Source organism: Nannospalax galili, unplaced genomic scaffold, assembly GCF_000622305.1.
Source record: "Nannospalax galili isolate Female #2095 unplaced genomic scaffold, S.galili_v1.0 scaffold18, whole genome shotgun sequence".
Lineage (NCBI taxonomy): Eukaryota > Metazoa > Chordata > Mammalia > Rodentia > Spalacidae > Nannospalax > Nannospalax galili.
In genome coordinates, this window is record NW_008346548.1 from 9,831,661 (window position 1) to 9,844,707 (window position 13,047).

A 13,047-nucleotide genomic window follows, 5' to 3' on the forward strand; every position below is an offset into this window, starting at 1 on the left:
GTAGCTGCCATGTGGGTGCTGGGAATCGAACCCAGGTCCTCTGCAAGAGCAGTCAGTGCTCTTAACCGCTGAGCCATCTCTCCAGCCCCTTTAATAAAAATTTTTTAAAAATAAGGGCCAAACAATTGATAAGCCTCTTAATATAATTTTTTTAAAGAGGAATGTACAAATACTACCAGAAATGAAAAAGGGCCATTATTATAGATTTGATGGACATTAGAAGGACAATAAAGGAATACCATTGAAAAAAACTCTTTCCCTCTCCCCAGTCCCAGATCCCATAAGCAGACCCTAGAAGCCAAATCTCAGTTTATAAATTCCATTCCCCAGTAAAAGGACGTGTCTGTCTGTTTGGAGCATAGAAAATACAAGGGATCCTAGGATAGCTTCATGTGTCAGACAGCAAGGATACACTTAACAACTAATGAACAGAATATATCAAAAGGGCATAGGCAAGCCTGAAGGCGTTTCATTAAAAGCACAGGTGAAACTGAAATTCGAAACTATCTTGGCAAGCTGGAATGTTCAACCAAACCAACAGCTAAAAATTAATAAGGTTGACTATGAAGTATCAGATTTTAAAAATATGTTTTACCAGTATAAAGGAAAGGGGGCAACCTGGCAGGACAACAGATCATGTGGAAAAATGTGGATATTTTAAAGTTGAGTATGAACCTAAAGTGAGCTAAGGCTACTGAGAAGGCTAGTGCAATATTGTAAGCAGCACTGAAGAAATTTAGGATCTCACTGTGTGAGGTAGAAATCTCATACTCCATCAAATAAAGCCCACAGTGGTAGGTGGTGTATGTTGAGGGATTCTTGACATTAATAGTTCTCCTTCCTCATAATGATTGTGTGTGTGTGTGTGTGTGTGTGTGTGTGTGTGTGTAGGGCAGAGGACAACCTTAGGTGTCATCCTTAGGAATGCTGTTGACCTCCTGTGAAACAAGGTCTTTGATTGGTCTAGAGTTCACCAATTTGGCTAAACAGGCTACCAGCAGGCCCCAGGGATCCTCTGGTGCCAGCCTCCCTAGTGCTGGGATTTTAAGCATGGGCATTTTTTTTTTTTTGTGGGTTATGGGTATTCAATTCAGGACTTCTACACACTTTACCAACTGAGCCAGTCCCCTAACTGAGCAATTTTATTTTTAAAACACTTCAAATATGCCAAGGACTATGTTGGATGCTTTTATACATTGCCTAATTTAAGCTTTACAACCACCTTCCTGAGCTGGGCTCAATTAACAATCATTGTTTTATAAAGGAGGAAGCTGAGCATTCACTATTTAACCATCTAGATTAGACAGCTAGCAAATATAACTTGTATCTTAAGTCTGCCTGATTCCAAGGTCTATGACCAAAAATGGTGAAGAGTGTGGGGTGGGGACATAGCAAAAAAGAGAGCATTAAAGAAAGTAGAGGTTTGAGTTGGAAGAACCAATTAAGGGGAACACAAGGCAGCAACTTTCAAATAATTAAAAATAAAATTATGTTTGGTTTTAGAAATAATGAACATGGCCATAAGCAGGCAGATGACAGTTCCCCCATTTAGCAATGAATGTGCTTGCCTGGGCACTGGGTTATGGCAGTGTGACTGGCAGTAGACTCAACCTCATATCTGCTCCAATTCCAGCTCAGCATGCTCCAAGCAGATTTTCTAACCGGGCGGCTACTGATCACCATACCTCTCACCTAAGGGCTATATGTCTTCTCTTCCCTCCCACAAGTCCAGCTTCCTGCTACAACAATCAGCTCCACCTACTGCAGAGCCCTTCCCAATACCAAAAGAAATACCTGACTGAGGGGAGGATGCAGCTGCGGAAGAAAGCAGAGAGATGTAATCAAGACTCTGGGTTAAGGAGACCAGAAATGCAATCAGGGCCCAGAGTTAGAGGCCACAAGTGCAATCAAAGTCTTTGGTTAAAGAAAGTGCAGGTGCAACTGAGGGCTTAGGTGAAAGAGACAGACTTGAGCTTAACTGGCAGTTGTACCTGTCAGACAGAGCAGGCAATCAGGTTGAAGATACTGGCGGGAAAAAGCTTCTGGCAGAAGTAAATGATAAAAATGTCTTAATTTGAGACAATGCATAAGCAAAGACCAGTAAATGAGAACTGTGAAGAAGCAGGTATTTCCAGCTGAGGCAGTGTGACACGGAACTGGCAGTGTCACACATTTACTGCATATCTCACCAGACTGAATACAGCTTTCCTGACAACACTGGTCAAGGGAGTCATCTATGTCAGGCTCACTGTGGCTTTTCAAGGAGTCGTTGGGCACAGTGGCACACAGTTGTAGTCCCAGCACTCAGAAGTCTGGGGTAGGAGGATCAGGAGTTTGAGGCCACCCTGGGCTACACAGCAATACCTTGTCTAAACAAAACAAAACACAACACAAACAAGCAAAATAAGAGAATGGCACATCTCTAAAATGCCTATCTCCAACCTAAACATTTATCAACAGAAGGCGCCATCACAGCACATGGATACAAGGTCATCCTAGAATGCTGGTTGGAGAGAACTAATCACCAAGTTTTGTAGACAGATTCTGATTCTGCATATCTTAACAATAGTTTCGGTTTTTTTTTAAGGAAAACAAAAAAGTACCAGCTCAATCCAGGAGTTTATACTGATGGTAACAGGATCAATTGACTCCACATAATGCCACCAGTGTCTGGGAACAAACAGAACCTGAAAACCAAAGAGTAAATAGTTAACATAAGAACAGGACATTTCTTTTTTATGTCAAAATCACACTCTAATTGAGGTAAGGGGAAAAGTATGAAAAATGAATTCAGTCATCGTGTTAAAGGGACGGGGAAGTAAGAAAGCCCACCATCTCTTTCTTCGTGTGTTCTTTTTCTTATTGACATGTTCACGAGCCATACAAAAGATTTTGGCAGCTTTTTTATTCTTCTTAATTTTGAGTCTTTTCTGTTCACATCTAAATTCTAGTAAAGGCTTTTGAAATGAAAATTTTTCACCCTTGCCACTGCAAAAGAGTTGTGTACATTCTGAGAAAGGGCATAGGCAAGAATAGAGGACAGTGTCCATGCTTTCACAGCTCAAAACCTAGCTGATGGGAAAATGATGCACAGAAGTTGATGCTGTAGAAGTGTAAATTAGAAGGTGGTTTGTGCTTGAGGCCAGGGGCCACTCGATGAAGGAAGTGCGATTTAAACCAGGGTTAGGAAATAAATTAGACAGAGAATGAGGATACATAAAGCAGGAAGAAGTGACACAGTAAGAGCAGGGGAGGGGGCCATTGAGGGCTAGCCAGTTGTCATTCTTATGACTGCAGGGGGTGGGGTTTGGGGGTGGTGGTGATGAGGTGGGAAAACAAGCTTAGGCCAGCAGAGGACCCTGAATTCAGAATAAAGGGTTAGGAGTTTACCCTGCAAGCATAAAGAGTTCCTGAGAAATTCAGAGTAGAGGTCAGGAGATTTTTATAGCGGTTCCATTCCTGAATGTTAAGAGAGCCAGGAGGACTGCACCTGTCCAGACCAAGCAACTGTCTATGAAAGGCCCAACAAGGCAGGGAGCAGAGACTGGAAGCTTTTGGAAACTAGATTGTGGCAGGGCTGAGAGATGAGAAGACAGCTCCTTTTAGAAGAACTGGGGACTAAAAGAGTTTAGTCATGAAGAAGCTGTTTAGCATGTTCCCCAAAGGCCCGTGAGTCAAAGGGCTGTTTATTAGCTTGTGTTTCTGTAGGAAAGCGGGGCATGGTGGAACCAATGTAGGTCACTGAGGGTCTGTACTCTTTGATGGGATGGGAGGACCCTGGCCTCCTGGTCTTGTTCGTTTCCTTTCCTGCTGCTATGCGGTGAGCACTCTCTTCTGCTACCTGCTCCTGCCTTGATGTACTGAGCTGCCACAAAGTATCATGGCCAAGTGACTGTGCAGTAAAAGCTCTGAAATTTAGATTCTAAACCAACCTTTCCTTTCAAAATAATTTTATTTTTATGTCATGTGTATGAGTATTTTGCCTACATGTACGTAAGTATACCCATGTGTGCAATGCCCTTGGAGATCAGAAAGGAGTGTCAAATTCTCTGGAATTATAGTTACAGATGATTGTAAGGAACCAAAGCTGGTCCTCTGCAAAAGCAGCCAGTGCTCTTAACTGCCAAGCTACCTCTCCAACCCCAACCTTTCCTTTTTTTATTAAGATTTTTTTTTTTTTTTGAGTATTTTGTCATAGGAATAAAAAGCAGACTGGAGCGAAGGCTCAGTAGTTAAGAGCACTTCTGTTCATGCAGAGGACCCAAGTTCAGTTCCCAGAACCTATATCAGGCAGCTTACAACTGCCTGTAACTCTAGTTCAATGGTATCCAACATCCTTTTCTGGAAGTGCACAGGGGCATGCACACACACACATACATACCTAGATATACTCTCTTAAAAAAAAAAAGAAAGATTAATACAGAGGTCATGAATGTCCTGTCATACAGTTTCAATAAAGTTGTGAGAACCAAATTTCAGTGCATCAAAGAACAGACAGATGTAAATAGAACCAGTCAGATTTAGCTATTAGAAATGGAAGGGGGGAAAAAAAGAATTACACTCATTTTATAGCTACTGGAATAGCCATAAGAATTATAATTTAAAAAGCAAGGGTTGGAGAAGTGTGAAGAAATTAGAACCCTCACATATTATTAGTAGAAATGTAAAATGGCATAGTTGCTGTGGAAAACAATTTGGCAATTCCTCAAAAGGTTAATCACAGAGTTATCATAGGAACTACCACTTCCACTCTCAGGTATAAACTCAAGAGATCTCAAAATATATTTACACAAAACTATTGACAAATGTTCAGAGCAGTAATACTCATAATAGCTAAGAAGTGGAAACCAATGCAATCAACTGACAAGTGTATACACGTGGTACACTTGTGTAATCAGGTATTACTCAGCCTTGAAATCATCATGCTTTGTGTAAGAAGTCACATACAAAAAGACCATATGTTGTATGGTTGCATGTGAAATGCCCAGACTATGCTAATTTATGGAGCCACATAGTAAAGTAGTGGTCATCAGGAGCTAGGGAAGAGGTATGATGGGGAGTGATTGTGAATGGACAGAAGCAACTTGGCCAGGTCAAATGAACTGGTTAGTTAGACCATGAGTGTGAAGAGAGCAGGGAAAATGTCGGTGAGAAGTGTGCAATGGAGGGAGGACAGGTAAGGGATAAGGATGGCATAACACAGGGAATCAATTCTCTTCAAGACCAAGAAAACTTTTCAAATGCTATTAAACTGAGACAGCAAGCACCAATGTTGTAAAGGAAGTTTCTCCCACAGGGTAGCAGCACTAAATATATCCTTAGACCAATTCTGAATAGTCATTCATGCTCAAAAGCATGAATTCAGTTCATCCAGTTCTGCTGACCCACTACATGGATGCACGCACTGTAGCTTGTGTTCACCGACTGGTTGTAGAGACAACTGTTCTAGTGCCCACGCCTAGACCTGAGTAACAATGGCTTCATGGACTTGTCTTCCTCCAACATCTATTCTCTTCTTCACCAATAGGAGGAGCTGTGCTCCCTCCTTCCCAGGGCTGTAAAGCTGCCTTAGTGGCCACAGATGTAAGCTTTCCCTACAACAGCAGGACTGCCAGAAGGACAGGATTCCCATTTGTACTGTGGGGAAGTGCATGGCAACAGGACTTTAGAGTTACAGCTGTGGTGTCCATGGACAGGTCATCAATGTTTTAAAGCACCATTACCTGTCCTGGGCTCAGTGTGACCGTATGTCGTCTAGCTTTCTGGAACTGAGGGAAACGCCTGAAATCAGGATTAACAACATTGATTTTACTGAACACGCTAGACTCTTCATAAGGGATTCTGGTTGGATAAAGGAGAGGTGTATCTTCAGGAGGGAAGAGGTGCCATCTTTTCCTAATGAAAAAAAAAAGACACAAATTAGTGTTCTGAACTTGAGATAAAACATGTAAGAAGGAAGAGGCTAAATACTCAGTTTTCTAATTCAAATTCAGTCCTTACAGGAACACAGTGCTCTCTCAATGGCCACCCGGCCTCTTACTCAAAGCTGGAATTGCTCTGCAGGTGTCTGGTAACTCACTACTGGTGAGTTTCTCATGCCCTCCTGAGGCAGCCCCTCTCCTTGCTGGGATAGGACCTGATTTGTAAAGGCATTCTTTCATATCTCATACCAAGATCTGCCTCTTGGGGTTGGAGAGATTGCTCAGCAGTTAAGAGCATGTACTGCTCTTGCAGAAGATTTGAATTAAATTCTCAGTACCAACATCAAGCAGCTTATAACTGCTTGTAACTCCAGCTCCTGGGAGATCCAATGCCTCTGGCTTTCATAAGCACCTGTAGTCACGTGCACATACTCCCACACAGACATACACATACACATATAATAAAAAAATTTTAAATTATAAAAAGACAAGTTTGCCTCCTTATATGTTACTTTTACCCCAGATTCTGAAGCGATTCAGAATAATTTTTATCCTTTCGAATATCTGTATCTTTAAATTTTATTTTATTTCTGTGTTGTAATGTGCAATGTGTCTGTGATGTGTGCGTTATGTTGTATGTGTTTTATGTTGTACATGCATGCTTGTATACAAGCATGTGGAGGCAAGAGGCTAAGGTCATGTGTTCTCCTCAGTCTCTCTCTACCTTATTTCCTGAGACAGGATCTCTCACCCAATCTAAAGCTCACTAATTATGCTAGACTGGCTGGCGTGAGCTCCTGGGATTCTCCTGTCTCTGACCCTCCAGGACCCGAGTTACAGACATGCATACCATGCCTGGCTTTTTACATGGATGCTGGAAACTGAATTTAAATTGTCATGCTTCTGTAGCAGACGCTTTACCAACTAAGCCATCTTCCGACCCTCAAATATCTGTATTCCTTATTTTTATTTTACATGTATGAGTGTTCTGCCTGCATGTATGTAAGTGCAGTACATGTATGCAATGCCCATGGAGGCCAGAAGAGGACATCAGAGCCCCTGGAACTGGAGTTCGCTGCCATGTGGGTGTTGGCAACTGAACCTGGGTCCTCTGCAAAGAACAGCCAGTGCTCTTAACCACTGAGCCGTACCTCCAGCCCCAGTTATCTGTATTCGTATATTATCCTGAGTAAATCCCCATGGTTCCACTCAGCAGACAGCATCTAGACTTCTCCCTGTCTCGAAGTTAAACATGATCCATTTTAAGTTAATCCACTAAAGATGAGAAAGACACAAATAATGCCACATAAAAAAAAGGTAGAATAACCAAGGAATTTTTTAAAAGAAAAAACTGTTTTAATCACTTAAATTATTTTTGATAAATGGAAGTAATAAATCTTATTTCATAAAACATTAAAAATACCATATTTTATGGCAACAGAAGGAAGAGCTAGCTCTGAGGCAGAGGGAAGGAGTAAGAGCATAGATGAAAGAGACACAGCAGATGACAGGAGGCAAAGATAAAAGAAGATACCCAGGAGCCCTGGGAGGTTCCTGGGACTACCTGTCCTTTCTGAACCTGGGAGCACTGGCTGCTATTTTCAAACTACCAGTGTATTCTGGTCTTATTCTGCTTTGGAAATTTGAAGGTTTCATAGATACAATGAAATGGTTTAATTTTGAGAAATTCTAAGGCAGCCTACCAAGTTCAAATGCTGATGGATTCAGGGGGAACGGCGGCTCCACTCTGCACGTACTTTAGAAGCCACCTTTGGGATTTGGTAGGTTTAGGAGCCAATTCTGGACTGAACAGATCATCAGTTTCATTTCAAAGTAGTGGCAGGGAGAGAGCCAGTGTTTGTCTGCTCAGTGTCAGTTGCTGGGCTCATAGGGACCCAGAACACACATCTCCTGGCTTCTTCAGGTGCTGGCTCCATCCCCTGCATCATGGTGTAGCTCCCAAAGGAACAGCCACCATAACCAAACTATCCAGTCTCCCTCGCTCAGCTTCACCTGTGTGCATCCTTCTAGCAGAATAGGTACTGCATTGCTGTGCCACCACCTGCTCAAGTCTCTCATGGTTCTGTGCACGGGAAGAAGAGAACAGCAGTGCTTGCCTGGGAGTGAAGACCCTCCGGCTCCACCCTGCCTTCCCTGCCCAATCCTACTGTTGCCAGTCCTCTGCACAGCCCACACTTTTTGGGGATCCTGTGGCCCTTCCAGCTGAGTCACGTAAACACTCATCCTTCAAAGTCCACCGCACACAGTGGCTCCTCTATGAATTGCCCTAATTTTTCCTTTGGAGGCACTGCCTCGTCTACTTTTCAGTTCCAATACTGAGTCCTCCTTCAAGAGCATGCATGCCCTTTTGTTACAGGTCTGCAGGCATTCTAGCTGTAAACTCTCTTAGGGAAGAAAGGGTGTCTTAATCACCTCTATACCTACTGTGACATATGGAACCCGACAGATACCCAATGGATATTTACTAAATCGATTTGATTACATCAGAGCTACATGAAAACAAAAAAATATGCTGTATTAGGAAGTTACAGTAAAGCTATATTATTCTTTTATCTAAGAAAGAACCAGAATTTCTTTGGCTTGTTTCCCAATTCAGAGCACATGAAAAGTATTACATTAAAGCAATGCCCTCTCATCACATTTCAGGTTCCCTTAACTCCACAAGGGCAGAGATCACTCATACTTGATTCACTACTGACTCCCCTGCATGCAGCAGCATACCTTGTGGGAACGTAAAAGCCCCACCTTGCATAGGTCCAAAAGGAATTTACTGGGGGCACAGCCTGGCTTGCTTTGAAAGTCTGAAGAATACTTCCACACTGCTGAGGAGGGCATGATCAGCGTGTGACCATCCTTAAGATACACCCTGGGGGGAGGGGAGTTCCAGGTGCCTTTATAAGCTTTGTAACACCTGCAATAAAATGAGTCCCAGCTTGACTAGGCTCCCCGTTGCATCTGAGTGTCCCCGGGGAACGGGGGCGGCGTGGGCTGGCGAACGGTGTGCTTACTGGTCCCCAATCTTCACCTTGCCAGGGGTTGCTGGTTCGAACCCCGGGCAATACCTGAAAGGTTAGCCCCTAGCAAAGACTTGATGAATCCATCAGGGAACTCCTGTGCCCCCTGTGTGACATGGATCCACACACAACTATTTCTCTTGAATTCACTCCCAACCATTTTGTGTCCAGTGATTCTGAGAACTTGTGTGTAGCCATTTCTGGCTTTCCCTCTGCGCTTGCCCTGCAAATGTCTCAAAGGGCCAGAAGGGAAGACTATATGCATGACATCTGAGCACATCCTCCCGGGAGCACATACCAATTGTCACCAAACTCCAGGCCTCAGGTGCTATCAAAAATTCTGTCACTTAGTCCTTGAACCTCTTAGCATCCATAGAAAGATGGAGATCAAAGCTGACCTAAGGCAACAATATATTTACTGCATTTTATCTACTGGCAGACATCAAAAAGGGGCATAAAAATTGTATCCAGTGTCCCTGGCACTTGGGGGCCCACGGGCCGCAGTTAAGCCTCCTCCTTTCAACACACCTCCCTGCTCTTATTCAGAGCTGGAGAAAGGCTGCAGTTCCTGATTTTAAAGAGAAGTTTGAAAAGTAAAAATGTGCATACTCTTAGGTAAAAGAACTAAACAGAGAACTGCTGGGCAGAACCAGGACCCCTCAGAGGTCCTGTCTGAGATGCATGGAAGCAACTTTAACACGGAAGGATTGAGAAGAGAAGAGGTCTGCTTTGGTCACAAGGCAAGTGGATGGGATGGGGATAACACTTGAGGTCCTGCTACCTACACCCCCCCATTCCTTTTCTTGTTCATGAGCAAATGTGTACACACACACACACGCATGCATGCATGCACACATGCATACATATTACCTTCCTTGTACCTGGAATACTAAGTTGCAACCATAGGAGTCCAGATGGCAGGGGGTATAGGCTCCCAGGGAACCAATCCACAATGTACTTTCCTGTCCATTTCTTCCAGGAAACCCAAAGTCAGACCACATCACCTCCTGTCTTGAAATAAAGTACAATCCATTAAGAACTAACCATGCCCTCTGTATGGTGGTAGACATTTTCATGTTCACATCTGGTTTTGGCACTTAGAATTCTTTTCATGCAGAAAATACTACATATAGAAGAGTTAAGTTTTCAGTGTAGTCTGAGAAAAATTTTCAACCAATTATCTCTGAATAACTTCAGTAGTAGTATTCATTCAACAAATATTTACTGATTACTTTTAACAAGCCAGGAACTGTTCTGAAAGCTTGTGATGAGTCAATGAATAAAATAAGCAGAAGTGCCTGCCAGGTGATGCTTACACCTGTCAGAAACAGACAATAAACAGCATGCAGAATTCTGCAGCTATCTGAGGGAAGAGGGCTACAGACAGTGGGACGGTCACAGAAGCTCAATGCAGGAAGCCATGGACTGTTTAAGGAGAGAAGGTATTTGCGGACATAAGCACTTTAACCTTTGTACTTCCGTGACCACGTAAGAGATGCCTTAGGGATGAGCCAGTCATTTAAAACTACCAGTGCTGGAGCCTTAGCTCCACCTCCTGCACCAGTCTCAGTAGGGTGTGTCATACAATGGCTTCTCAAGCAGTCATCCCTAGGTGGTTCTATCTCCAGAGGTGTGATAAGCTTGAGAACAAAGACATCACAGTGCTCTAGAAGAGGCTTCTCCTTATGCATGTGGATGTACCCTGTCCAAGTCAACTACAGGGAAAACCTATAAGCAATAGTGTCACTAGGGGCTCAGGAAAATAGGGCCACTCACAAACTCAGGCACACAGGATTGAAAGTATTTATAATGTATCCAGGCATGGTGGTACATATCTTTAATCCCAGCACTTGAGAGGTAGAGGCAGGAGGATCTCTGTGCGATCAAGGCCAGCCTGGGCTACATATAGCACATTCCAGGCCAGATGGGGCTACAGGGAGACCCTGTCTCAAAAAACAAAAACAAACAAAAAGCACTTATAATCTAGAAAAGAAAAAGAATACACTAGCAAACCAAATATGAAAATGTTGCTATATTTTTTTATCAGTTTTTCCTTTGAGTTAAAAAAATAAAATAATATTTTTATGTACAGCGTACTCTTGCTTGATTTTAATGAATATCTGCTCTAAAGTTTGAGGAAAGCAATTAACAGCTATATTCAAAGAGAAAGATTTTAAAAAGAGATTTAAGGAGAGTTTTGAGGGAGACTAAAAGAGCACTTGCATTTTGTTCTCGGTGATGAAGCAGTTGCACAAAGCTGCCTGTTAGAGAAGGGGAGTCGGGTCAGCTCCACTGTAAATGCACATGGCTCACATGCGGCAGTTCAGACAGTGGCAAGCCATGCTCCTTCTGGACACAGCTACAAGCTCATGAAAAAACCTCACAGCTGTGTACTCTGGATGCCTAACATACCTGGCTCAGAGTCAGTGCATGAAGCATACTGGCTTCATACTGGCTAGCAGGGAGGGAAATTAAAATGTATGCCTAGTACAACTCTGGGCACTGAGAACACGAAAGTTAACACAAACCTACCCTTAAATCTAACACGAGGAGATGGTGCCATCTGCAGAGCCTTTCAATAATATGGCAAGTATTCTAATGGAAGCAAGCAGGGGATGTTCTAGGATCACAAGAAGAGGCCTTAGGCTTAAGCAAGGAGCTTAGGGAAGGACCCCAAATAGTCTGGTCCTTGAATCTGAGCAATTTAACCAAAGACATTCAGTATAAAAAAAAGGGGGGTGGGGGTGGGGAGAGATGTGTTTGAGCTAGGAAGAGACCTGTTTAAGTGACTCTTAATCTATTTGAAATCTAATGAATGCTAATGCCTCTCCTTTATAAAAATGCACCCCTACACTAAATTCCACAAATACCACAAGGATGTCACAGAACCCCAGGAAGAAAACCTTGATCTGAAGCCCTGCTTCAGAATCATACAAGGAAGGTTTCTTTTTTAAAAAATTTTATTATTTTTATTTTATGTATATACATGTATTGTCTGCATGTAGGTAAGTGCACCGTGTTGTGCAATGTCCGCAGAGGACAGAAAAGACTGTTGAATCCCCTGGAACTAGAGTTATGGACAGTTGTTAGCTGCCATGTGGGTGCTGGGATTTGAACCCCGGTCTTCTGCAAGAATAGTCAGTGTTCTTGACCACTGAGCCATCTCTCCAGCCCCAAGGAAGATTTTTCTAAAGGGTGGGGATGACTGCATGAGAAACTGAGGTCAGGGGGCCTCTTATATGGCATACAGAGTCAAAAGGCAGTTGATGTTGGTATTGCAAAACTGCATGTTAAGAGGTAAACGATGATTGAAAATTTGGTTTTTGTCTTCTCTGCCTTGGTCCCTCCTTCAACAAGGAACCAACATATTAGAACTTAATATTGCTAAAAATACTAAGTGGCGGGGGGGGGCAGTTGAAGAGATGGCATGCAAACACAAGGATCTGAGCTTCGAAACCCAGATAGTGGGACAGAGGACAAGACTCATCCTTAGAATTCAGCATCCTTTAATGTTGTAATTCTCTGAGTCACCATAGTTACTGCACATAGAGACCCTAGAACAACTATACTTTGCTTTCATATCGTAAACCTTGCTTCAATTTTTTTCTGGCTTTCATGAGCAGTATGTGGCAGACACTGCCCATTTTTCTTCATATTTAACACCCAATTTCATTCAGGGAGACAAGGCATCCAGCTACGGGAGGTTTGATTTTTAGACTCCCTTGTGTCATGAGACTGAATGGTAACTAGTAAGCAGTTACTGTAATGGTAACTAGTAAGCAGTTACTAGTTACCATGGGACCTCTGTGAAACTGGTTTCAAAGGGAGACAGAAAGCTGGGAGTCCATCTTTGCCCTTCCTCCTTTCTAGAGCACAGCTGTGATAATGATCCTGGAAAATGAGCCAGCCTTGAGAATGGAAGCCATGCACAAAGAAGGGCAGCATAAAGACAGGAAGGGGGCTGGTTCTTCAGTGTAAAGGAGTCTCCACCCCAGCCCTTTGTAGAGAATGGTGTGCAGCCCATCTCTAGACTTTAAGAAGAAAAAGATAATCTTAATGTATTTAGTTAGGTTAATTCTATTCTAAGTTTT

The 13,047-nt window shown here is 42.9% G+C and overlaps 1 protein-coding gene across 3 annotated transcripts in view; it reads right to left on the reverse strand.

Annotated features, from left to right (window-relative positions):
• The window catches only part of Hspbap1 (HSPB1 associated protein 1), a 78,660-nt gene that overhangs the window by 19,953 nt on the left and 45,660 nt on the right, over positions 1-13,047 (reverse strand). For all 3 annotated transcript variants that reach the window (XM_008842948.3, XM_017800574.2, XM_029568227.1), the window contains 3 exons: positions 9,827-9,963; positions 5,724-5,895; positions 2,604-2,687 (listed from right to left, as the gene is read on the reverse strand). In XM_008842948.3, the coding sequence (XP_008841170.1) occupies positions 2,604-2,687; positions 5,724-5,895; positions 9,827-9,963 (393 nt within the window). The remainder of the gene's footprint in view (positions 1-2,603; positions 2,688-5,723; positions 5,896-9,826; positions 9,964-13,047) is intronic.